The sequence below is a fragment of the Herpailurus yagouaroundi genome, unplaced genomic scaffold (assembly GCF_014898765.1).
Source record: "Herpailurus yagouaroundi ecotype Mexico unplaced genomic scaffold, PumYag 166, whole genome shotgun sequence".
Taxonomy (NCBI): domain Eukaryota; kingdom Metazoa; phylum Chordata; class Mammalia; order Carnivora; family Felidae; genus Herpailurus; species Herpailurus yagouaroundi.
This window is the reverse complement of record NW_024412407.1, coordinates 6690771-6717117: the sequence shown is the minus strand read 5'-3', so window position 1 is coordinate 6717117 and position 26347 is coordinate 6690771. Positions and strand designations below refer to the sequence as shown.

Below are 26347 nucleotides of genomic sequence, written 5' to 3'. Positions count from 1 at the left end.
TCATTTTAAAATTCAAGTAATGTAAACACTGGAATGGAAATAAGAAGAAAGAAACAAAGAACAGATGGGGCAAACAGAAAACAAACAGCAAGATGAGAGATTGAAAACCAATCTTATCATAATTGTAGTAAATGTAAGTAGTCTAAATATCCCAATTAAAGTGTACAGATGGTCAGTTTAGATAAAAAGTAAGACCTAAGTATATTCTAAACATAAAGGCATACATATGACAAAAGAAAAAAATGGAAAAGATATGCCAGGCAAATGCTAATTTAAAAAGCTGAAATGGCTTTATTAACAGAGATTAAGTAAATATTAGAGCAATGGATATTACCAGGAATAAAGAAAAGCCATTTCATAATGGTAAAGTGGTCAGTTTAGCAAAAGAACATAACAATCATCACTTAATAAAGAGTTTCAAAATATAGGAAGTAAGATCTAATAGACATTAGAAATAGATAAGTCTACAAATATAGTTTAAACCAAATATTAATTGTATTGATATTAAATATAATTAGACCAAATGCTTTAGATAAAAGACAAAGGCTGTCAAAATGGATAAAAAGCAAAACAAAACAAAATCTGATTATATTCTACCTACCAGAAAAATACCTAAAACTTATGGAAACATTGGGGTATCAAGGTGGCTCGGTCAGTTGAGCATCTGGTTCTTGATTTCAGCTCAGATTATGATCTCATGGTTCGTGAGATCAAGCCCCATGTGGGGCTCTGCTGACAGCATGGAGCCTACTTGGGAATCTCTTTCTCCCTCTCTCTGCCCCTTACCTGCTTGTGCTCCCTCTCTCAAAACAAACAAACAAACAAACAAACAAACAAACAAACAAACAAAACACTTAAGGAAACAGGTTGAAAGTAGATGAATGGAAAAGGATACATCATGCACCCCATTCAAAAGAAAGCGGGTGCAACTCTTATTAATGTCAGTCAAAATTGACTTTAAGGCAAAAAACATTATTAGTGAACAAGAAAACCACCTAATAATGAAAATGATTCAATTCACTAGGAAATTATGGCAATTAAAAAATTTAGATTACACTTGTAACATCGCATCAGAATATATAAAGAAAAAATTATCAGTTATCAGAAGGTAAATTCAGAAATATAGTGGAAGATTATAATAACCCCTTTTTAGTAACTTGTAATATAAGTAGCAAAATAACTTAGGATATAGAAAATTTTTATAAACACTTTATAAATCTCTTTAAAAATTTGTACTAATGTATATATCTAAAACTTGCATCCAGCAAATGCAAAACACATATTCTTTCATGATGTATGTATGTAGTGATTATAAATAAAAATTTCTCTATTAGGCAAATTTCAACAAATTTTGGAAGGTTCATATTGTATAGGAAGTATTCTTCAACTACAATTAATTTAAGCTATTAATAACAAAAAAGACAATTAGAAAAGTCTCATGTTTGGAAATTAAGAAATATTGATTCATTCAACAAATATGTAATGCATGCTTACTATGAGCCAGGTACTGTTCTAGGCACCTGGGATTATATCAGAGAGAAGGTAATAATTAAAAGTCTGACACACCAAGGGTTGGAGAAAATATGGGGTAATGAGAACTCTTACTGTGTTGGTGGAGTGTAAATTATGACAACCATGTTTGAAAGCAATTTGATATTTTCCAGTAGAGCTGAAGATAAGCATATTCTATGATCAGCAAGTCCATCCATATGTATAAACTTTAGAAAAACTTCTATTTTAGAAAAATTTGTTATGTGTACCTGAGACATGTACTAGAATATTTATAGCAGTATTGTAGTAATAGTCTTAAACTTGAAAACAACTGAACTATCAATGGTAGAACACAACAGAATACAAATATTTATGCATTGCAGTATGTTCATATAATGGAATACAGTAAAACAATGAAAACGAATGAAGCACAGGTACCCCCCCAAAACTGATGACTTTCACAAATTTAATATTGTGAAAAAGAGGAAAATAAGCAGGACATAAAACAATAAATTGTGTGATTCCATTCATATAAAGTTCAAGAGAACAAATTCATTGTGATTCCATCATATAAAATTCAAAAACAGGCAAAATCACACTATCTTGTTTAGGGTTGTATAAATATGTGACAAACTATGTAGAAAAGTCATCTTCAAAGAAATTTGACTTATTCCTTGCCAATCTGGATGCCTTTTATTTCTTTTTGTTGTCTGATTTTTGAGGCTAGGACTTCCAGCACTATGTTAAATAACAATGGTGAGATTGGACATCTCTGTCTTGTTCCTGACCATAGAGGAAAAGCTCTCAGTTTTTCCCCATTGAGAATGATATTAGCTGTGGGTCTTTTGGATGTAGCTTTTTATGATGTTGAGGTATGTTCCCTCTATCCCTACTTTGTTGAGGGTTGGGTTTTTTTTTCTTTTTAAATCAAGAATGGATGCTGTACTTTGTCAAATGCTTTTTCTGCATCTATTGAGAGAACCATATCATTCTTGTCCTTTATTTTATTAATGTGGTATATCATGTTGACTGATTTGCAAATATTGAACCACTCTTGCAGCCCAGGAATAAATCCCACTAGATCATGGTGAATAATTCTTTTAATGTACTGTTGGATTCAATTTGCTAGAATTTGTTCAGAATTTTTGTATCCGTGTTCATCAGGGATATTGGCTTGTAATTCTCCTTTTCACTAGGGTCTTTGTCTGATATTGGAATCAAGGTAAGGCTTGGCCTCATAGAATCTACATGTTTAATGCAATCTCTATCAAAATACCACCAGCACTTTTCACAGAGATAGAAAAAACAATCCTAAAATTTATATGGAACCACAAAAGACCCTGAATGGCCAAAGAACTCTTGAAAAAGAAAAAAACAAAGCTGGAGGCATCACAATTCTGGACTTCAAGCTATATTACAAAACTATAGTCACCAAGACAGTACTGGCACAAAAATAGACACATAGATCAATAGAGCAGAATAGAAAATCCAGAAATGGACCCACAACTATATGGCCAAGTAATCTTTGATCAAGCAGGAAAGAATATCCAGTGGAAAAAAGACAGTCTCTTCAACAAATGGTGTTGGGAAAACTGGACAGCAAAAGAATGAAACTGGGGCACTTTCTTATACCATACAGAAAAATAAATTCAAAATGGATGAAAGAACTAAACATGAGACAGGAAACCATAAAAATTCTAGAGGAGAAAAAGGCAGCAACTTTTCTGACACTGGCTGTAGCAACTTCCTACTAGACAAGTCTCTGGAGTATTCTGGATTAGTATCCAAAATCTATAAATAACTTATCAAACTCCACACCAACCACCCCCCCAAATAATCCAGTTAAGAAATGGGCAGAAAACATGAATAGACATTTTCCCAAAGATATACAGATGGCTAAAAGACACATGAAAAAATACTCAACATCGCTGACCATAAGAGAAATACAAATTGAAACCACAATGAGATACCACCTCACATCTGTCAGAATTGCTGAAATTAGCACAGGAAACAACAGATGTTGGCAAGGATGCAGAGAAAGAGGAACCCTCTTATACTGTTGGTGGGAATGAAAACTAGTGCAGCCACTCTGGAAACCAGTATGGAGCTTCCTCAAAAAACTAAAATAGAACTACCCTATGACCCAGCAATTGCACTACTAGGTATTACCCAAAGGATACAAAAATACTGATTCAAAGGGGCGCATGCACCCCAATGTTTATAGCAGCATTATCAACAATAGCAAAATTATGGAAAGAACCCAAATGTATATGGATTGATGAATGGATAAAGAAGATGTGGTTTTGTGTGTGTGTGTGTGTGTGTGTGTGTGTGTGTGTGTGTGTGTATGGAATATAATGGAATATTATTCAGCCATCACAAAGAATGAAATCTTTCCATTTGCAACAATGTGGATGGACCCAGAGTATATTATGTCAAGTGAAATAAGTCAGTCAGAGAAAGACAAATACCATATGATTTCACTCATATGTGGAATTTAAAAAATGAAACAGATGAGCATAGGAGAAGGAAAAAACAGAGAGGGAGACAAACCATAAGAGGCTCTTAACTACAGAGAACAAACTGAAGGTTGCTGAAGGGGGGGGGGGCGGGCAGGGGATGCTAAATGGGTGGTTGGTTTCAAGGAGGGCACTTGTGATGAACACTGGGTATTAATGCAAGTGGTGAATCGCTAAATTCTACTCCTGAAACTAATATTACATTATATGTTAACTAACTAGAATTTATATAAAAACTTGAAACGTGAAAAAAAGAAAGCAGCCCTTTAAAAAATCTGACTTAAATGCCTCATCCTGTGTCTTGCCCGCACAGTGGATCAGGGAGTGATGCTGCTATCTATTCTCTGTGCTAGTTTGTTTCAGAGTTAAAAATTTACTGAGAAGTTCTTTCTAGCCTTTCCCTCTCTCTCACATCTCTATTGATTATTTCCTTTCCTCCATTAGACTTTAAATTCAAATTACACCCTGGCATCATCTCGTGCTCCACTCCAAAGAACCTTTCTCGATAAGCACTCTTTCCAATGACGAGAATGTCCTCCTAAACACTAATAAAAGTCCACAAGTATGAAGTAGAGGAGACTTAGGGGTCTCACAGACCTCATTACAATTAAACATCAGCAATTTCAATGTTCTAATCATGTGAAATTGTGGGCAGTTTATTAGTTATCACACCTGCAGGTGTCTTGAATGGTACTCATTATTTTGCAGAGCAGCAAAAACCACTAGGGCCATTGGTAGGAGGGAACTGATTTTTAGTAATATAAGAAGCAACTGGGAGCAGTTGTGTGATACGGTGATGGATGAACTGAGATAGATAGGAGAACAGATATGTAACTCAGGATCGTACTTTAAGGGAAACTAAGCCCCAGCTTAGTGCATTCATTCTGGCAATCACCAGTGAACTCACATAAAATTTCCCTCTGCTTCTTAGAGACTTAGACAACATTGTTGAGAAAAGCAAGATCTTATTGAAATTGTTCTCCTTGGGTTGTTTTAGAGACTAACCTCAATTTCTGGAATATTGTTTTTCTGATCCATGTGTGACATTTCATTTTACTTCGGTTTTACTGTTCTAGAAAGACTGATCCTTAGATCTCCTTTGTTATGTATTTGATCAATGTGGAGAATTTTTGTGTTGGTTTGATTTAGTTTTAGAAGTAGAGCAGGCACAAACAAGAGGGAAAAAAAGGCTTACATTTTATTACAGTAAAAAGTATCCTGGGCTAACATTACCCTACGTTACTAGTCTACCAGTTCAGGAACTCAAACAGAAGAGAAACACTAGTTTTTAAAGCACAGCAACCCTTCTGTTTATAACACCCCTCTCAGTTAGCTATCAATCTTATAACCAGTAGCTTGGTACTTTTTTGGAGCCTGTCTCCAGTAGATTAAGAGTATAAATCAGGAGCTCTCCTTGACATACAGGATGGGGATACACTGCTTGGCATCATCCCATTCTCAAACAACATTGAGGGGAGGAGAGAGCATGCAGTCCTCCGACCTTGAGTTCTGACCAAAACTTGGCCCCATTATTTTTGAGAGATGGAGAGAGTGGTAGAATATACCACTGGGGGTTCACGTGGGTAGGCAGGTGATAATTCTCATTTCAAAGCCACAAACGCTTGTTTTGCAGGAAGTGGCTACTTCTATGTATCTGATAATAAGTATCTTTGTTCAAAGAAATAAGTCACTAACAGGGCCATTTAATTGGGTGAACATAAGCTACAAATCATGAAAGTAAATGGTTGAAACCAAAACAAACAAACAAACAAACAAACAAAAAACGATGCTGCTCTCGAAGATAAGCCAGAGTTGGAGCTCTGCGGGCTACATGTCCTTAAGGGAGATGTTTCTTTTCCTAGATGTGGATTCAGCCTTCATTCATTAATCTATTTGACAAGTATTTCTTGAGCTCAGCACACGTGCCAGGCACTATTCTAGGTGTCAGAGATATCACAGCAAACAAAGTCAGACCTCTGCCCCAATGGAGCTCACTCCCTCGTGGAAAGGCAATAAACAAACAAACAAACAGGTAAAATACAGTATGATGGATGTTAACTGCTATGGAGCAAAGTAAAGCAAAATGAAAGGACTAGAGAGTTCTGGAGTGAAGGGGATCCTTGCACCTTAAAGAAAACAAAGCAGGCATTGGGCCTGTAAACTGTGAAACTTATGGTTGACCATAGAAGATGGAGCTGTTTTCACGTAAGACTTTTTAAAACAGTGGCTTGAGGGGCTGGGTGAAAAAGGTGGGGAGAGGACCCTTCTCCTCACTTCTGTCTAAGATCCCGCACTGTTGCAGTACTTTGAGGATGTGGGTCACCTTTTGGGGACCCAGTGTGTGACACCATCACGAATAGTAGTGTGGTCCCCACATGCGTGTAATGGAATGGAAGCATAGTGCACCCTCATAGTCGCTGCTAAAGTGCAGTTGGCAATGCCTTGCTTATCCTTGGGATACTACCTCGTAGCAAAAAGGAAGTGGTAGAAGCTACCTCTGATACTACTTTAGGGTCTCTGAGAGGCATGGAGAGAGAGCATAACTAGATGTAACAGTAAGAGTGAGACCACAACATTTTGTATGAGTTGTCTACAATAGAATACTACAGACTTGCTCAGGATACAACAGGCGGGAAGAGGCTGGGAAGTCTGCATAAGTCAGTATAGAGGAACACTATATTTCTATACATTCCTTTAAATGGAAGGGCAGACATACCAGAGTCCATACCGTGCCCAGATGCTTAGACAGAGTTTCCTCCAAATTGGACCGATACTCTGGGAGAGGCAATTTGTCAAGCAAAATTGTCCTATGGCACCAAAAATTTATGAGTGTTCTCGGGTGGTAAAGCATCATCAGTGCCTGTTGAGGATTCTGACTTGGGGCCAAACCAGTCCCTGAGCTGTTGGCAACTTTCTGGGTGCAGAAAACACATGGAAATGATGGAGGGTGCATGAGGCCCTGTACCAGGCATCATGGGTGGCCCCAGAGCTCCAAATGCCAGTCTGTGGCCAACTACCCAGCAACACTTGGACTGGAACTAGTCCTGCCAGAGTGGCACATGATAAATGATTGGACATAATACACTGAGACAAGAAATAAGCCTCTGCTGCTGTTGCCACAAAGAAGCTGTTGCAGTGGGTAATGCAGAAAGGGGAGACAGGGTGAACACCAGCACAACAAGTTTAATTGGAATGACGGGTTATTTGTAGTGGAAATTCGGACTGCATAAGAAGTTGGAAGGTCCCCTGGAATTCTTGCTTTGAGTAAAGCTGATATGGAAGAGAAAGAAATGTAGGGGGAATGGTCTTTTTAAGACTCCTAAAAATAGTTCAAGGGCATAGAGCAAGCCACTGAAAGTCTTGCTCAGACTTAAGTGAGGGTGTGGGTGCGTAGGTGCGTGTGTGTGTGTGTGTGTGTGTGTGTCTAACTTCATGGTCATGTCTGTGACAATGGAGTTCTTGAGAGTGTGGATGGTTGGACACCCTCTCCAAGCTGGAGGCTCATACTAGCTCAGGGTCCTTGCAAACTACCATGCCCATTTCTCTGTACAAGAGTAAAGGAAATGAGCAAAACAGGCTGTCTGTAACACCAGGCAGAGTTTGGTAAGAGACCAGACTCACAACAGTGGGTGTTCTCAGTCTTTCTTGCCCCCTAGGAAGGAGACCCCTGTCACTGAGAATGGTGCAGAATGGAGAACAAAAATCAAAGGAGCTGAAACAAGGACCAGGAGTTCCTTCCTGCAGAAGAGAAGAAGAATACATCCAAGAAGTGAAGTAAGCAGGGGAATGAGAAAACAAAGGCCGGGCTTGACAGAAAGTTTGGGGGTGTCTGCAGAGAAAGGAGAGGGGATGGCAGCTACAGCTATGTCACGATGTACAAGATGAATAGAGAAGGAGGGAAGAAAAGTTGAAGATCTTTTGCTCTGTGCTGGGAATGCAAACTCCTTTAGAGTTTTCCCAGAGACTATAATAAACTATAATAAATAATAAAGAATAAAAAACTATAATAAAGTCCCAGAGACTAATATAAATTGCTTTTTAATTCTTTTTGGCTATTGGATGTGTTTCTTTTGAATGTGACATCATGCTGAGATGCCATAAGGCAACTCAATGCCGTAAGACTTACATCTGGGGAGTACTGTCTGGGATCATGGACCTAAGGTATAGCAGTCAGTTCTACTTTGATTTTGATCATCACTCTAGATCTGGGTCAAGTGAGCATCTTCATCATGGCTGTTGGAGTTACAGTGCAAAAAGTATACCAGCTATATTAAAGAGAAACTGGAAATAAACTGGATGCCAGTTAGAGGAAAATGGCAGAGACTACTGACAATTACCATTCTAGTGAGGCTGTGATGTTTGGAACTAGGTGTACCTGATGGAGACCTGCATCTATGCTCCATGGAATCTCTTCACTCCACTGGCTCATGAGACTGGGATGAAGGAATAGAACAACTAAGGTGGTTTCTGGAAGGTAAGAGAAAGACAGGAAGCATAAGGCATTATTATTATTATTATTATTTTTTGCTATGTGGCATACATGATATGTGTGAATACTCTAATGACATGGCCAGAGTACCCATTCAGCCCTCTTTTGCATGGGAATGGATCCACTCAACAAACCCTAGGGCACTGGTGTCCAGAGGTCCCAGCTCTGAAACCCAGCCAGTTGACTGAGGTTCCTTCACTCTCTGCATCTGTCTTTCTTATTTTTCAGAGGCTAGACCCTTCTCCCATTTTCCCTAGTCCCATTTTTACACACAATTCCTAAAATGATCTGGTTCTGAATCTGATGCACCGATTGTCTCCTCCTTACATTTTCAAGTCCTGCTACTAGTCTACTCCCCAACTTCCCGCCTACCCTTGGCTCTCAAATGTCTGACCTGGAACTTGACTGGATCAGTCACACCCCTTGATCTCTGCACCTGTCTCTCATGTTCTTTTGTGCTTCTCCAATAATTTCCCCTCCCTCTAGGCTCAGACCCCCTGTACTCTCAGCAGACTTCATGCTAACATCTCTGGGCAGTATGATGTAATCTTATGCTTAAAAGCCTTAACATACATGGTATCCTCAACAATAGTGGCAAAAAGCCCTGTATGATGACATAACCCAGCTCTCACTATATGGGGACTATGTTTAATGTAAGATTAAAGCTAAGATGGGAGGCCCTATACTAGGGACAGGGTTACTCTTTACAGGTAGAAGGCAGGGACCCACCTGAAAGGTGAGAAAGCTGGCAAGATGCAATCAACCACGTGAAGTGCTGGTCAAGAATGTGAAGTCACAGACCCTGGCAAAAAAACCCTGAAATTCATGTCTTTTCTGGCTATAGCAGAACTCTCCAGGAAAGGATGAACAGTGGGGTTGAACCTGTATGCCTGAGAATATGCTTGCTATCTTATGATTAGAAGCTTATGCTGTAGAAGCTCAGCGCTCTCTCTCTCTCTCTCTCTCTCTCTCTCTCTCTCTCTCTCTGTTGTCTCTGTTTCTATTTCCTATAGTTTTTCTGGTAAAAGTCTTTTTTTCTGGTAAATACTAGTCCACTTTGGCTGTGCTTAGGAAAGCCAAATATTTCTGTCGTCTCCTAAGCTTTAGGAATAACCCGTGGGGAACAGGGTGGAGACAGAAGTAATAACCAAGGTGAGAGAGCCGCAAGTTTGGGGAATGGAGAAAGGAATGAGCAAGCAAATAGGACTGCATCATTTATTTTAGGAAATATCACACCGGAGGGGTTTTGATTTGTTCATATAGTTGTTTTGGGAAAACAAATTTCTAAAGGCTGTTAAGTACTTGATTATATCGGCAATGCCTTAGGTTAAATATTCTACTTTTAGGTTATTTCCCCACTTATTTCTATTTTAATAGTGAAACAGGCATAAGCCAAACGGTTCTTTAGCGCTGGGAAAGTTTCTTTGGGTTAGCCCCACTCTTCCTTACCAGGGAAACCCAAAGGTAACACGTTTGTAAGGCTGAACTACTAGCGTGCAAAACACTCAGCTGTACCTAGCTCTTCCCCATCTTGAAGTGATACAGTTTGTTTCTCCTCCTTAGATTTATTTCGTCTCATGAAATTCATTTTTAGTTTCCGGCCACTTGGTGTCTCCAATTTACTAGGGCCATTTACTAGTTAGTATGCTGCTGACCAGGTGCTTTTGCTTCTCAATCTCAAGTCATCTGTAAATATATTAAATTCAAATTTTCTTTCTTACCCACCCCCCTTCCCCACTCCACCTCTCCAATAGGGAAAGGAGTTGTCACAAAGGTTGAGACACTCAGTGGGTGTCTGTACGTGGCCACTGGGCCTGCGGAGGGGAAACTGCCTTCACACCCATCCCCCCATGTCCTTACCCATCCCTTCCACACACAGCCAACAGTTTACCCTTTTACCTGTGAGCTGATGCAGAATGTTATTCGGAGTTAGGAATAATCTAGATTACCCAGTCCAATGCCCTAACAGATCAGGAAAATTATTTATCCAAGCCTTCTGAATTAAATGGCAGAAACAAAATTGAATTCAGGTCTCCTAAACTCAACTCTGTGTGGGTTGCGGAGTTCTGGATGAGGGAACGGGGGCATGGTGGTTCTTGTTAAAATATTCGTTCAACATACACAGAGAGCATTTACTTACTACGTGCCAGGCACTATTTTCGGTGCTGGGGACTCCGCGGTTGAGGGCGCGGAGACACAAAATCTCTGCCCTTATGGAGCTTTCGTTCTCAAAACTTAAGTACTTTGCCCCACCATCCTGCAGAAACTCCCAGTGCCGTAGGAACGGTTGGGGCTCATCTCAGACGGGAGGGAATCCCACCCTTTCTTAGCTTCTGTGCTAACCACGCGGCGAGGGCTGATTCACTGCAGGAGCCGGAGGGAAAGGCGACAGACACCCTGCGTAGTGCCCTCCCCACCCTCTGCACCGCCGGGGCGCCGCGGCGCCCCAGTTCCAGTCTGGGACCAGCGTCGGCCTCTCCACCCTCTCTGCTCTCCTGCGGACGGCTGGAGGACACAGAAGCAGGACCCGGCTCTGGCGCCGTCCTCTGAGAAAGGATTGCGGGTGGGTGAAAATCCTTCCAAGGCGGTCGCGCTCAGGGTCTAGCACCCAGACGGGGGGAGGGACGATGTCTCCCCGACCTGGGGTTTCATGCAGCAAACTGCTCTCTCATGCTGCCCGATTAAACATCGCAGCCACACGCTCTCTCCACTCAGCGGAGGCCACTGCGGCGTCCCCTCCCCTCCTGCCCCACCCGCCCGTTCCGACTCCCGAGCCCCACTGCAGCTTCGCAACCATCCTTCCTTTTCTTCCCTACTTCCTGGTTGCCATGGAGACACACGTCATTTACGTGCCGTGCGTCGCCTTGGAAACAAGGGGAGCATCCGCGGCGAGGCCGGGAGACCCGCCCCTGCCACTCCAAGCACACTCGCGGGCGCTGCCCGTTAATGGCCGGGGGTATTCCCGAGCGGTACCCGCTGCTGGCCTCCGCCCGGGCCCCTCCGCGAGCGCTTCTGTGACCCAGAGAACCCGCGGGTCCTCGCAGCTCGTGGCGCCGGGAGAGCGGCGCTGACACGGGCGCAGTTCGGGAGGCGAGGCAGGTCTGGGCGCTTTCGCCCCGGGGCAAGCCGGAGAGTCGCCGGCCCGGGACTCTCGCCGGGTCCTCGTCCCGCCGGCTCTTTCCGGCCTCCCCCGATCCTGCCCGCGCCCTCCGCCCGGGACTCGTCTCCTCACGTCGGCTCCCCGCCCTCTCGGGAGCCTCCTCTGCCCTCGGTTCCTCTCCGCCCCTCCGGGGACCTCTCCCCCTTCCCCGTCCCTCTCCCCCACCTCACCCCCCAACCCCGGAGGCCGGGCTGGACCGGACCCAGAGCCGCCACCGCCCGCTTCTGCCATTCAATGGAGGACGGTCTGCTGGAGATCATGACCAAGGACGGCGGCGACATGCCGGCACCTCTGGAGGTGTCCACCGTGCCGGCCGTGGGGGACGTGATCTCCGGGGAGTACAACGGCGGCATGAAGGAACTGATGGAGCACCTGAAGGCCCAGCTGCAGGCCCTGTTTGAGGACGTGAGGGCCATGCGGGGGGCCCTGGACGAGCAGGCCTCGCACATCCAGGTGCTCTCGGACGACGTGTGCGCCAACCAACGGGCCATCGTCTCCATGTGCCAGATTATGACCACGGCGCCCCGCCAGGGCGGTCTGGGCGTGGTCGGCGGCAAGGGGAGCTTCCCGGGTGCCCGCCAAGAGCCGGAGACCCCTTCGCCTGGGATCGGGGACAGCGGTTTGCTGGGTCGCGATCCCGAGGACGAGGACGACGATGAAGAAGAGGAGAAGGAGATGCCCAGCTCCGCCACACCCACTAGTCACTGTGAGCGCCCCGAGAGCCCCTGTGCTGGTCTCCTTGGGGGGGACGGGCCACTTGTGGAGCCCCTCGATCTGCCCGACATTACCCTGCTGCAGCTGGAGGGCGAGGCCTCTCTGTGAGGGGACTCCGAGGGGGCACTACTTTCCCGGGCTGGCTTTGGGTTTCCGAGTGCATGACGCGAGGGGACTGAACGGTGCGGTGCAGCATGCTTCACTCCGACCGCTGCTCATGTGGGTCAGGCAGAGACTCCCTCGAGGAAGGATTTATAGGGTGAAGGACTTTGGGAGCGTCAAGAATCCCTTCTGCCCAACCGAGTGAGACGTAGCAAACTGCGGAAAGGTGAGGTTCCGGGAGAGGAAGCGCCCATCTCTGGACTCCCTTCCACCCCCTACCCTGCCCATTCCCCCTCCCCGGCCAACAGGAGAACCCCTGAATTGTGTAAATAAAATTCTGCTTTTTCTATTCTGAAAAAGGACTTACCTAGGACTATGGCAAATAATCTCTTAACGATTTACCTAGAAACTAAGGAATTGGGGGTATTCTGTTCTGGCAACAGAAAATTTACCCTTCTGCTGAAATCCAAGATATTCAGCGCTCTGCAGAAGCCTCTCCCCCTCACAGATCTCTGCGGCTGCTGATTGGTAAAGGAAGCTTGAGGAGGGAACTGCAGCCCTAGGAATCTAAGTGAATGGGGTTCCAAGGGCCCCTGGGCTGGGAGGAGCTGGCTATGAATGTGCATGAAGACATAATAGCTCAACCTCTAGGATTTTTGCATGCAGAGCGGATCCTGCCTTGTCACTGACTTCATCTGGGATTGCTTTATCCACTCACTGGGGCTTAGAGAACAAAGAGCCCAGTACACAGGCAGAGACTTGGGGGTGCTCAGCAGCAGCCCAGATTTAGGGGACGTTTGAGGGACTCTTGGAGGCTGCAGCCAAAAACTGTCTCTCTCCTGGCTACACCTGCTTAACTTCAGTTCCTTTTCCTGTCAATTTGTCCCTGCCCGCTGCCTCTCGGTGTTGCCTCCATAATGTCTTGTGTGTGTTACGTATGTCGACTTGTGCAGTAGTGTGTGAGCCCTGAGGGGCAGGGCTTGTGGCTCTGATGTTAGGTTCAGGGGGCCTCAGACCCTTCTGTGAGCCCCAGGCTATCATGGCGCTTTCCCCTCTCCTTTCCTCTTTTCCCTCACAACCAGGGCATGGAGCATGTGGCTGTCCTGAGGTTCTTAACTGATGTGCCTCCCTTCCACCTCCTCGAGTAGTGACTTTGTGTGCCCTTTCTCCTCCACTGTGTATTCCTTCTCAATGCTTTCCTTGGTGTTAACCTTAATAAAGAGGCGTCATCTCCCCTCCTTGCTGACTGGTACTAGGGGGATGTCAGGGTGGGGCTTCTGGGCCCGTTACATGGACCAGGGCTTAGTTGGGACTGCACAAGCCATGCCTTCCCTCCTCTCTCCTTACCTCCGGTTCCAAGGAGTTGACTGACCCTGCACTGGTCAGGACACGCACTGCCAACTCAACCTACTTTCCCTTCCATCCTGGACCTTGAACTCAAGCTGGACAGGGGAGAAGAGAGGGTATGTGTTGAGACTCCCAAACTAACAGCAGTTTTTAGTAGCTGAACTCCAGGTGTGCAAGTGACTTCTTTTCAGTGAAGCACCTGGTCCCTGGGAGATGACTTCCAAATCTGAGTCCTGGAATGGCAGGCATGACACCTGTTCCATGGGAGGGTTAGGGATGGGGTATTGTGGGTATTGTTTGGGAGGGATTGCCCGGGATCTCTGGGAGTAGAGTGACACATCACAAAAGAAACCATGAATAACTGCCTCAGGCCTCTAGTGGAGACCGCTGGTAAGGTATTCCCCGTGGAGCTTAGACTGACATCAGCTGTAGACTGCTCCCTTGGGCAATGGAATTTCCCATGGCTGTCCCAAACAAATTTGGGAGAAGAATGAGTTGGAATGCTCTGTGTGTGTATGTGGTGTGCATGGGTGTGTGTGTGTGTGTGTGTGTGTGTGTGTGTGTGTGTGTGTGTTCTTGCTACTGGTTGCTGTGGAGAGGTTGAAAGAGCACTGGAATCACAGATCTGGGTTTGAATCTCAGTTCCAACACTGAATGACTGTTTGAGACTTGGTTTACTGCTTGAGACTTAATTTCTGCGTGTGTAAAATGGGGACAAGAAGTTGTTAGACCTGTAGAAATTCTTGTGCAAATGTTAGTTTTTTTATAGTTTTCTTGGGATGGGGATGGTAGTGACTGGCTCCTCTGGGAAAACAAAACTACCTTGAGAAGGTGCTAGAAGCTCTCTTTTTATATAATCCTTCCCTGTCTAATGAACTCTTTAACTTTCAGGAGAATCAAATAAAGGCATATGATGAGATTCCCGAGGTGATATGGGCCTCATCATAAATGTCATGCAGTTACAGGCCAAAAAGATTTTCGGGGCCAGCCCTGTATACATAGGATAACCAGAGGAAGCTGTGGGTTGTTCAGTGGTTGGGGAATGTGTGCTGGGGCCCTAGAGAGGGTAGCTGAAGCATATTTGTGGGGAACTATCCCCAAAGGCTGGGAGATAGTTTCCTGTTATAGTTCCAGCATTTAACACCAATAACAATAACATCTGTCACTTACTGAGCATTTACAGTGTGCCAGACACTGTTCACTTTTATCTCCAACAAGAAGTAAGCACTATTTTTATTCCCACTTAACAGTTTCAGAAACAGACGCCAAGACTTTCTCAAGGTCACACAGCTAGTGCTTGGCTTAGGTTAGCCGGTGGCTTTAAGAACGAGGACTTACACCCAGGTCTTCTGACTTAAAGAACCCTAAATTGGAACTGCTATGTTAATTGCTCTGTTATTTAGATCTTCAGGCCCCTTATTTCCCCAGTCAAGAGTCTCAGAGTCCTGAAAAGGAAATAGCATTAGGTTTGGTCTCTTTTCATCTTCTCAGAATAAGAAATGGAAGTTCAAGTTTTGGTTAGTGGCTCTCATCAGAGTCTAGTGGACGATAACATAATGATGGCACTGAGAAGATGGCCTTCCGGACCTGCTTCTTGAGAGGAAGGAGCCAATGCTCCCGGGTATTCCCCGCCATGGCTTCATTCTTGTGCCTCTTTCCTGTGTCCTGTGGCTCAGATTCTGCAGAGTCTGACAGGAATCACAAGCAGTTTAGCCCATTAGGCTCTATAGGTCTGGTTGAGCTCTTTACCGTTTGGCTCCATTTCAGTTCTCCTTCCTATGCCCACTGTCCTAAACGTGTCATAAGTCCCTTAGGCCTGGGCCTCCTAAAAGTTCTCCAGCGATTCCTCCCAAGTCCAGATTAAAATCTCCCCAGAAAAAAACCGTCCTTCAGCTTTTTAAAGTCACCTGCACCAGCATCTCCTAGAGGGGGCAGCACAGTTGTTCTCCCATCATCTTATTTCTCCCTATTCCCTATCCTCCTCTTGCATTTCTCCTTTGGGATGCTCCTGATGAGTCAGTTTCAGGTGAGATTCCTAACCTGGGACTCATGGACAGGGTCCCTGTTGAACTTCGCCGGGACACAGCTTCTTGAAATTGAATGCAAAATTCTGTAAGTATCAATATTCCTTAGAGAGATCCGTTGTTTCAATGTAATTCTTAAAGGTAAGAATTAAGTAAAAAAGAATCACTGAGCTAAAGAATAATGAGGCTTTTTAACTTGAAAAATACGAAAGAAGAAATTACCCTGCTGAACTGGTACTGTATTGCACCTTTGCCTCCTGGGACCTCCAGAGTATTTCCTACTTTGAATTGAAATCTTCACATAAATCTGATTATTCACCACCTATGCAACAAGTTCAAATTATATCAACACACATTAAAATGTGCTAAGAATCCTGTCTCCCATTATTTCCAAGTCTTCTCATACTTGGGAGTTTGCCAGAGCACTGCTGATGTGTAAAGGTGAGGAGATGCACCCTGTCCCCCCAAAGCTTTGTGCTGCACTTTATGTTGGGGCCTAACATGGCACTGCATGTAACTCACCATAACTCTGTTGCTGCGGATATTGATTTCTAAGGGAAATCTCTCAGAGTTAGTTCTTAATCTCAAAATGAAAAGACCTACAACTTCATAGAAATAAGGTACAACTTGAGCCTGGTACAACTAAACTCTGTTCTAGAGAAATAATTATTGTTATTTTTAAGTGTTGATTTGTTTTAAGAGAGAGCAAGCACGAGAGAGCATGGGCATGTGAGCGGAGGAGGGGCAGAGAGAGAGGGAGAGAGGGAATCCCAAGCAGGCTCTGCACTGTCAGTGCAAAACCTGATGCTGGACTCGATCCCACGAACTGGGAGATCATGACCTGAGCTGAAATCAACTTGGATGCTTAATTGACTGAGTCACCGAGGCACCCCAATACTTATTTTTATAAGAGATACAAAATGGCCTCCAACATAAATATGCATTTTTATGTGTTACCACAGACTATGGTCTCTGCCTGATATGTGTAATGAAATGGCTCTTTGGTATCTTTGGATGAGTAGACTGGACAAGGCCCTCCTGGCCCTTGACTCCATTTCTCTTAGTCATTCTTCCCAAGTGCAGTCAGATGCAAATCTCTCCTCTAGAAAAGGGATTTCTGCAGCCTTGGTCACCTGTACCAGCTTCTCATGGGGTCTGGGAAGGCTGCTTTTCCCTCTTCTCTCTCTTATGCTACCTGCAAATGGTTAAGTCCCCAGAAGGGGTATGTAAAACTTTTTGATTATTAATTTGTGCTTTTATTTCTAGGAATTCAATTCATTGCTTTCATCCAATTCTTAAAGAGACCTATAAAATGAAAAGGTTAAACAAACCCTGTAGTCAAAAGTTATTTACCATTCCCCAGAAATTCCCACTTTCCCACATCTGATTCTTTGCTCATTCTCTTTACTCTTCCTGCTCCATTCTGTCTCTGCCAGTTGGAATCCTACCAGTTCTTTGAGGTCCTTCTCAAATGCTACTTCCTTCATGGAGTCTTTCCTAATGTGATCTCTTCCTCCTTTAAATATCTAAATCTTTTATTTTAAACTTTTAAAAATGTTTATTATTTTTTTTTGAGAGAGAGAGAGGCAGACAGAGCATGAGCAGGGGAGCAGAGAGAGAGGGAGACACAGAATCCCAAGCAGGCTCCAGGCTCCAAGCTGTCAGAACAGAGCTGGACTCAGGGCTTGAACCCACAAACCGTGAGATCATGACCTGAGTTGAAGTCAGAAGCTTAACTGACTGAGCCACCCAGGCACCTCATGAATATCCAAATCTTTTTGTTGGTACTTCTTTTGGGGATAATTATTATATTTTCCTTACTTCTATTTACTTACTCACTTCTGTTATTTATGTGCTTGTTATTCCCCCTTCCAGATTATGAATATCTTGAGGGCTGGAACTTCTTTCTAATTTTTATATTCTCTTAAGTATTTACCATATGTTATTGACTTTAAGGCATCATCAATTGTGACACATAATTATTTTAGGTGCCATTAAGAAAGAAAAAAAACACTGCCAATTAAACTTTCACTATGCTTTATCAATTTTATTTAAAAATTTTATTCCGTTTAAAAAGTTTATTTAGAAAGACTTATTCAGAAAGAGATGGTTTTTTTTTTTTGTATCACTCCAAAGCACACAAATATAATTTAAAGTCATTATGGTATTCTTATAATTTCTTCATATTGAGTCTGACACTTCTGAATCACTTTTGACTCAAGGTTGTTGATGTCTGTTATTTTTCCAAACATTATATTCTCTGGGTCATTTTGAGTGTTAGCGAAGCAGCATTTCTTAAAAAGAGAGCTTCGCTATTGTCTCTGGCAATTTATTCCAGGCCAAAAAAATCTATTCTGCAAGTTTTAAAGCTGGAACTTTTTGATCTTGCCAGAAAGTGTTCAAGGAATATTTTCAGACAACAACCAGAACTAATATTCCTTCAAATGGTCCTTGAATGTTCAATTAACTGAAACATCAAGGGGTTGTAGATTTCCAGTCATACCACCTAGAATAACAACTAGGCCCAGGCATGTGTAGGCAATGACAACAATGTCATGACTGCTGCTTGGCCAACCGTAATTGTAAGCTGACATTGATTACTGATTATGAGACACATCCCATTTCAGAAGTGTTAAAATGGGGGAGTGGGAAGTATATTTGGAATTGATGAAATCAGTAGCATGGGAACCTCCTTATAATCAGAAATAAATGTTTGAGCCTTAAATATAGAATTAAAAAAAATACAGAATTTTAGAAATGGTAATAAAAAAATATGTCCCCATCTCTTAGAATCTTCAAAAGTGTTACTGCTGAAAGAAATCTTAGTGATGATCATATAGCCATTTTATTTATTTATGTGTTATTTTTATTTTATTTTAGAGAGAGAGAGAGCACAAACATGAGCAGGGGAGAGGGGTGGAGGGAGAGAGAGGGTGAGAGAGAGAGAAAGAGAGAGTCTTAAGTCCATGCTCAGCATGGAGCCCAACGTGGGGCTCATTCCCAGGACACTGGGATCATGACCTGAGCCAAAATCAAGGGTTGGATGATCAACTGACTGAGCCACCCAGGCACCCCAATATAACCATTTTATGTATAACTCAGATGTCTGAAGAGGCTGCTATGTCCCTTAGAGATCTGATTAAATTTGGTCCAAATTCAAATGCCAAAATCTGGGAATTCCACAGGATTCCATACATGCCTGTAGCATCTTATGGTTTATTTTGCTTTTGCTTCTTTCTGCATCCACAATCCTGAGTCCATGCAAGCTGCCTCAGTTTGACTTCTTATCAGCTCTGGGACACATAAAACAGTCCTTTCACTGGTTTCAATAACAAATATAACCTTACTAGGCACTGAAAAATTTTTACTGTAGACTTGAATAAAAAAAGATGAGGGAGAAGTGATCACAAGGAGAGTTCCCATTGAGGAGTTTATGCCTTTCACAGGCTCCTCTACCCTATCCTTCCTTTACTCTCTTCTTCCTCCTGCCTGCTCTGGAGTAACAAGCAAATTCTTTCTCTTATTTTGAGAAAAATAGTTTCTCTCCCATTTAGTGCCTGGATGAGAGAAATTTACCTTATTCTACTCCAAGCACTTTATAAAAAAGTGTAGTCTCCTGCAGTGAATATATGATGCCATAACTAAAGAAATAGATGAGATGACATACCCAAGTTTGCATAGTTAATGACAATATCAGAACCAGAACTCTGTCTAAATTATATAGATCAGTGTTGTTTTTTTAACCCATTAAATGGTACTGCACATTTCTCTGCTACAAGTAGTTCTTTTTAAATGTTTATTTGTTTTTTGAGGGGGGGGGGAGGGACAGAGAGAGATGGAGACAAAGAATCTGAAGCAGGCTCAAACCCATGAACCACAAGATCATGACCTAAGCTGAAGTAGGATTCTCGACTGAGCCACCCAGGTGCCCCATCTCTGCTATTAGTAGTTATAATATACTAACTGGTGGTTCAGCTTCAATAATAAAAAGGGCAAGTCAACATTCCTTTAGAGCAGGTGAATAATTCTTATAAGCATGAAGGAAAAAGACACCCAAGAAGGAAACCATGACTGAGTCAATTTGCCAACAAGTATTTACCAACTGCCTACTATGTATCATGGAAGGTGGTAGGCACTGGGGCAGACTCTAAGAAGTCATGGTCTCTGCCCTTAAGTTTCTCATAGTCTAATGATAAAGGAATGGTGTTCTCTCAAATTGGGAGAGAGTACTTCTCAGAATATTGAAGGGAAAATCTGTTTTCTTTGAGCATTGTCAACTGAATTAAGGGTACCTCAATTTTAAAATGGAAATGGTGTGTATGTGTGTGATGGGGGCCAGGGGGTGGGGGAAACAAGGTAAAATGGAGAGGAAAAAAGTAAAGAAACGCTGAGAAAACGCACAAAAATTTATACTACAGAGGACATCAAGTACAACATTGGAAGAAAAGCAGTAGCTGAGCTGGCATCTCATACTTCTCTGGAAAAAGTAAGTAGAAAGAGGTTGGGGAAAAATACTTATGGCCTCTACACCAGTGCACAAAGTACAGGTAATATACAAATAGAACTTGAGATTCCGTACAATGAGAAAAATAAATTCTCACAGATACAAAGAAACTTGGTAGGGTGGGACTCATGTCTGGGACACGGCAGTGAGAAAAGGTGCGGTACATTGTTCCAAACAAACAATTGGGATCTGATGTGCAGCTGGAAAGGAATTGGCAGTCATGTGATCCACACCACATATATATGGGAACATAAGCAGCTTCTTTGCTGTGATCTACAGAAAGTCAGCCCCTGCTCTTAGCATTTATAAAATTCAGAAAGGAAAAGAGGAAGAAAAAGTGTAGGGAATGGAAGAAAGAAAGAGACATAAGAAAGTAAGCGGAGGAATACAATTAAAAACAAAGAAAATGATAAAAGAGTAGCACTTTACATCATGAAGACAGTCTTATATGGGATTTTATATCCTTGAGAGTGGAAACAGGAAATGAATTATTTAGGTGAAGGTAAAGGGAGGAAAAGAAGCAATATTATTGTAAAAATGCGCTAGATTCCACCAAAACAGATGAACTGGATTATAGATCCCAGGAACAAATTATGAAACTGGCACAAAGAAGTTCCAGAAGTGAGGGGAAGTTGATTTAATGTAACAGAATCCTTCAGAAGGAAGAAGATGGCAGAGGAAAGATGATTCTGGGTCAGATTCTGACCCACAAAGATGGAATTGATTGGTGAAATGAGGGTGAAGAAAATATTGAAAGTAACTATTGCATTTTGGTTCTTCCTGATAGCCAAGGAAGTAAGGTAAGAGGTAGTCCAGGGCTACTGGAAGCCTGACTTCAAGTAACTAGAAGGTATGATTTTTATAGCCTGCAACTCTATCGGGGGAAAAGGCTCAAAGAAGATGGCATTCTCTTAAGAATAAAATTTAGTCAGTACAATTGCTTTGGAGTCCAATGAAGAGGACTGGAATGAATGATCACAGGGACCTTGCCAATGAACTCAGATTTAGAGATGTCAGGCAGAGAGTAGGCATAACTAAGAGAGTAGTCCATATATTTCAATACTTTCAAATGCACAAACTATAAGGCAAAAACTGGGGGATTTGATTACAAAATAAAGATTTATGTTCTACAAAGGCCAGCGTGGACAAAGCTAATAGGTAGATGGCAGAATAAGAAACTATTTGCTTTGTCTAAAACTGACAAGGATATAATAGCCTAGAATAGATAGGGATCTCCTACAAATGAACAGCAACCAGATAGAAAAAAAAAAGGTGCAAAAGATATCAACAGGCAATTTAAAAAATAGGAAAAAGCTAATATGCATATAGAAATTTGATCAAAACCATCAATAATCAAAAGCACATTGAACCAACAATAATATATTAGGTTATACCTATCACACCAGCAAAAATTAGAAATCTAGAGAGTTACAGATGTCAGGGATGTGGAAATCTGCTACAAGATTGGTTTCACCACTTCTGGAAAGCAAGCTGGCATTACTTGGACACATTAAATAGATTCATACCCTATAACCCTGTAATCTCTCTCTTAAGTAACATAAAACAAATTCTTTACAAGTTCAGAAGGGGGCTAATAAGAGGATGTTCATTGCAGAGTTATTTGTAGTGAAGTGGAGCTGGGGGCAATGTGGGTGTTCATCACTGGAGTAGTGGAGAAGTACAACACGGCAAATGCACACCATGGCATCAGTGTGAAAGAACAGATTAAATGTTAGCATATGGCAAGATGGATGGAGATGAAAAACAGTGCTTAGTGAAAAACGTAAGACACAGAATGAGACCTATAACTCAGTAGCTTTGGAATACATTTAAAAATACATGCCTACCAAATAATAACTATTTTCTAAGAACACATTTAAACAGAAATATACACACTAAACACATCAGAAAATTGCCTATTGTTGGGGAAGAATGGGAGTGGAGATAGAATGTAAAGATGGAATAAAGAAATAAAGACATAAAACAAGAGGGTTTTTCCTTGCAGGCACAATGATGGTGTATCATGAACTGAGGAGTATGATGAACTCAATCCTTCAAGGAACAAAAACTTCAAAACAAAACACAGGAAAACACAAACACAAATTTATCAGCACTAAACCATGAACAGAATAGCACTTAGAGAAGAAAAAGCTGAAATGAGGAAAAACTTGTAAAAATACTGACAGCAAAATAGGCTTGTTATTCCAAAAAAGAAATACAAAGAATTGATACCTTTGATGCTCAGAACACATGGGGTGCTATATACATTTTGGAGGCACTGATTTTAGATGTTTGAAATACCTCATCTGATTTAATCCCCATAACCACATGAGGTAGATATCTTAGAACTTTTTTGGTTGCAAGAAATGTAAACCTATCTATAATAATTTTGAGGGAAAAAAGTTTATTATAAAGACGCCAGGTTATCTCCAAAACCCAAGAGCAAAAATGCAATTGGCTCTCCAAGGTTGACGAAACCAGGGCAACCATTATCTCAGGCTCTTTCTCTGAAGGTATGGTTTTCTATCTTTGCTTCTCTCTGTCCTCCGACTTCAATCTATTCTCCCTACCTGCCAATTTTCTTTGCTTCTTCACATACATGGAAGAAGACAATGGCTCCATATCTGAGTATCTGCCTGTTCCAGCCCCAAAGTGGGTATATCTGCTGCATACCAATTCCAAATTCCTAGGAAAGAGGACTTAATCAATCTAGCTTTGCTGCACTGATTGTGGTGATAATGGGGTGTGGTGTTCCATAGTACTAACCTGACTGCCAGGGTTCACCCCAGTGGGAGAAGAAGAGGGTTCTTGGAGAATGGGCTGAGTGCCATAGCACCCTCTAAAGTATCTCCCATGGCCAATAGGACTGTGGAATATTTGCCAAACAAATGAATAATTGAATGACATGAAACTCAGCTTTCTCTAACTTCAAAGCCCATGCTCTTTGTACTACATTATACAGCTCCAAAATGTTTCCATTCGAAAAAAACTGATTTCATTACCTCTGTAAAAGAGAATGGTCTTATATTAGGTATCTCCAGAAACCAGATGGCATATTCAAATTAGGATAGTTTGGGGAATTTCATAAAGGTTTATAACGGTGTGGGTAGGTTGTAGGGAAACTGCAAAGGAGCTACAGTACCCCAAATCTGGTATTAGAGGGGCTAAGCCTGAAGAGGTAATGGGAGATGCAGTTCCACCACTTAGAAATAGATAACTAGGTAGAGAAGGCTACAATGACAAGAGCTGAGATCTTACCTAAAGGGACTCAAGTGAGCTTGCCACAATGCCACAGGGAAAGAGCCAGAGGATTAAATAGCCTAACCTCACATTCCTACTTCCCTCTAATCTTCTGCCTATACTACTCATTGGCTGAACCCAATAGAAAGCCAGGGGTCAGGGGATCTGTTGACCTGGTTCCATGCAGGTCAGCCTCCCAAGCCCACAGCTGGGTAAAGAGGGCCAGGAATTGATCTGCAGAGGCAAAGAGATATCTAGGCCTGTAGACTAGAAAATAGAAACAAACGTGCAATCAAATTGGAAGTCCAAAAAGATAAGACTTTAAGAGTTCCCTATAGAGGATCTAGACATGTTTAATTTTCATGTCCTGGGTAAGCCATATTTCTAGATATTAAAGTGAATATTTAGCTTAAGTCACTAATGATGAATGCCTCAGGGGCTTCCTTGGGGGATTCAAAGCTCTGGACACTCCCTCTCCACTCCTACTAGAAGAGTTTTGCTATTTTGGTTTAAAACATCAGGATTCTGCTACATTGAGAAAATAGCGCTACAACACCTCCAGGTACTATGCTAAGGACGCATAAATGAATCATACATCAGTGGGGGAAGACAGAGAAGTAAAGAAGTAAGAGTACAGTGTTAGGAAAATGCATTGGTTATGAAGGGAACCCAAATAAAGCCCAATGAATCCAGAAAGGGGAAGGAGTCAAGGAAGGCTTCCTGGAGTAACTGCAAAGGGAGGTAAAGAAGTTCCGAAGACACCGGCGTTGTCTAGAAGGGAGGAGGAGCCCAACAATGATTCACTATCACCGAAAATATCGAAGCTACAGATCGGTGGACTAGGCTAGGAGGTAGGAGGACTCGACGTGATAGGCAAAGATCTATGCTCAGCCCAGCCTCCAACCTTGCTCCGCCCCCATCCCAGCGCATCCCATCCTCCACCAAAGGGGAGCGGCATTTCAGCATTTCCACTCAGCTGGGAGGGTATTCCAAACCCAAGAGACGCACTACCGCGGTGCACGGCTGCTGCCTAGTCTCCCAGAATAGCTCGTGTTCCCGGGAGGTCTTCAGGTTAGCGCAATCCCGCCCCAGCGCGGCCAAGAAGACGCTCATTGGCTGCCATAACGGTGATCCGAGAAGTTGGGGAAGGGTGATTGGCCGCAGGTTTGTTTTGTTTGTTTGTTTGTTTAGTGCTGACCACGCCCATCTTCTTTACCCTCCGCTATCGGGTCAGGGCCCAAAGCCTCATGGGTAGTTTGGGCACGCTAGATTGGGAAACATGGCGTCGGTTTTAGGAGGGATCCTGAAGGCTGGAAGAGCTGGAACCAGAGCTAGAATTCCTGGGTTCCCTCCCCACGTTTTCAGGGCATGGGCTGAACTGTGGTAACCTTAGAGGCTTGTCGTGCATCCTCCCGCGACAAGTGGTTTTGCATACGGATAGTGAGGGGGCTGGGACGAGACGGTCATTTCGGAGTGATTTCTGGTTGTTGCATTTACGTGCGTTTTCGCAGTCGCTGGGGGCTTTTCGTGTGCCTCCCGGGCTCAGGAACCGGGGCAGAGGCTGAAGCAGGAGACACCACCAAGGCGTCGGCTTGTCTGGCGTTGGAGCGCTGTCTCCGCGCCCCTGCCCCTGTAAGGTCCGTTGGTGCCCCAGCCTCCCAGAGCCCAGGTCCTTGAATGAGAAAGTGCTCGCCCTTGAGAAGACAGTTTAGGTCGCTCATCCCGATTTTACAACATTCCTGGCCATACTCACCCTCCACCTTCCACGTTGAAAGCATTTCAACAAGGAATCAGGCAGTTCGTTATACCTGGAGTTACTCAACCCCAGCTTCTAGCCTCCCCGCCCCACCCCACCCCACTTTACAATTCACTGCTTATTCTTTAAGGCTTAGTTCTAATACCATCTCCTCAGTATAAAGCCTGCTCCATTCTTTGGGACAGTTATTCAGTTACATCCTTAGGCTAAATGTGGGCTCTGGAACTGCTGCCCACTTAGAAATGCCATTTGAAATGTGTGATTTTGAACAAATTAACCTCTATGAGCCCCAGTTTTGCCTCTTAAAATGGAGGTAATGTACTTCCAGGGTATCGTGAAGATCAAATGTAGAGCTGTTAGAACATAAGTGCTTGATAAATGTGAGCTGCTGTTATTATCTGCCCTCCCAACATACTTTGTATAGGCCCCTTATAACGTTTGTTCTTTATATTACCATTAATATATTATATTATATTGCCCTATTAAACTTGGAGCTTAAAAGCCAGAACTGTGTCTTGTTACAATGTCAGCGTACAACAGTGTTGGGCAAATGTAAAGCCAAGAAATTTCTTGGAAAACTTTGCAAAAAGCACCCTCTTCTTTTCCTTTCTTACTTTTTGTTTGTTTCTCTTAAAGCCTCTTTGAGATAGGAATTCTCAAACTTGGAGAAGAAGCTGAGATCCTAGGGGGAAGAATAAGCACTTCTTTTGTTCTCCATGGTGACCACGAAGGCCCTATCCTTTGCCTTTCTGCTTGACAACTTTAGACAGGTTTCATCTTAAGTATAGGCCCCTGGCCCCTTTTCTCAGAGCATTTATTTTAGAAAACTTGTAATTGCCAATCTTTCTGTGCCCCTTTTGAAATGTATATGAATCTCCTTTAAAGCCTTTTGCTAGTTTCCAGACCCAGGGAAGGTCTTTCTCAATGACCTGGGAGCCATCCCTTTTTTATTTTATTTTATTTTATTTTATTTTATTTTATTTTATTTTATTTTATTTTAT

General features: G+C 42.8%; 2 protein-coding genes across 2 annotated transcripts in view; one reads left to right on the top strand and one right to left on the bottom strand.

Moving 5' to 3' along the window:
- Positions 1 to 11120: 11120 nt before the first annotated feature.
- Positions 11121 to 13713, top strand: CCDC184 (coiled-coil domain containing 184). Its single transcript, XM_040488322.1, has one exon. The coding sequence runs from the start codon at positions 11894 to 11896 to the stop codon at positions 12479 to 12481; it is 588 nt and encodes a 195-aa protein (XP_040344256.1). The 5' UTR covers positions 11121 to 11893; the 3' UTR covers positions 12482 to 13713.
- A 3147-nt stretch (positions 13714 to 16860) lies between these two features.
- Positions 16861 to 26347, bottom strand: part of LOC121038656 (olfactory receptor 10AD1-like) — a 44731-nt gene continuing 35244 nt past the window's right edge. Inside the window, exon 3 of the transcript XR_005794433.1 lies at positions 16861 to 17041. The gene's annotated coding sequence lies outside the window, so the exon portion shown is untranslated. The remainder of the gene's footprint in view (positions 17042 to 26347) is intronic.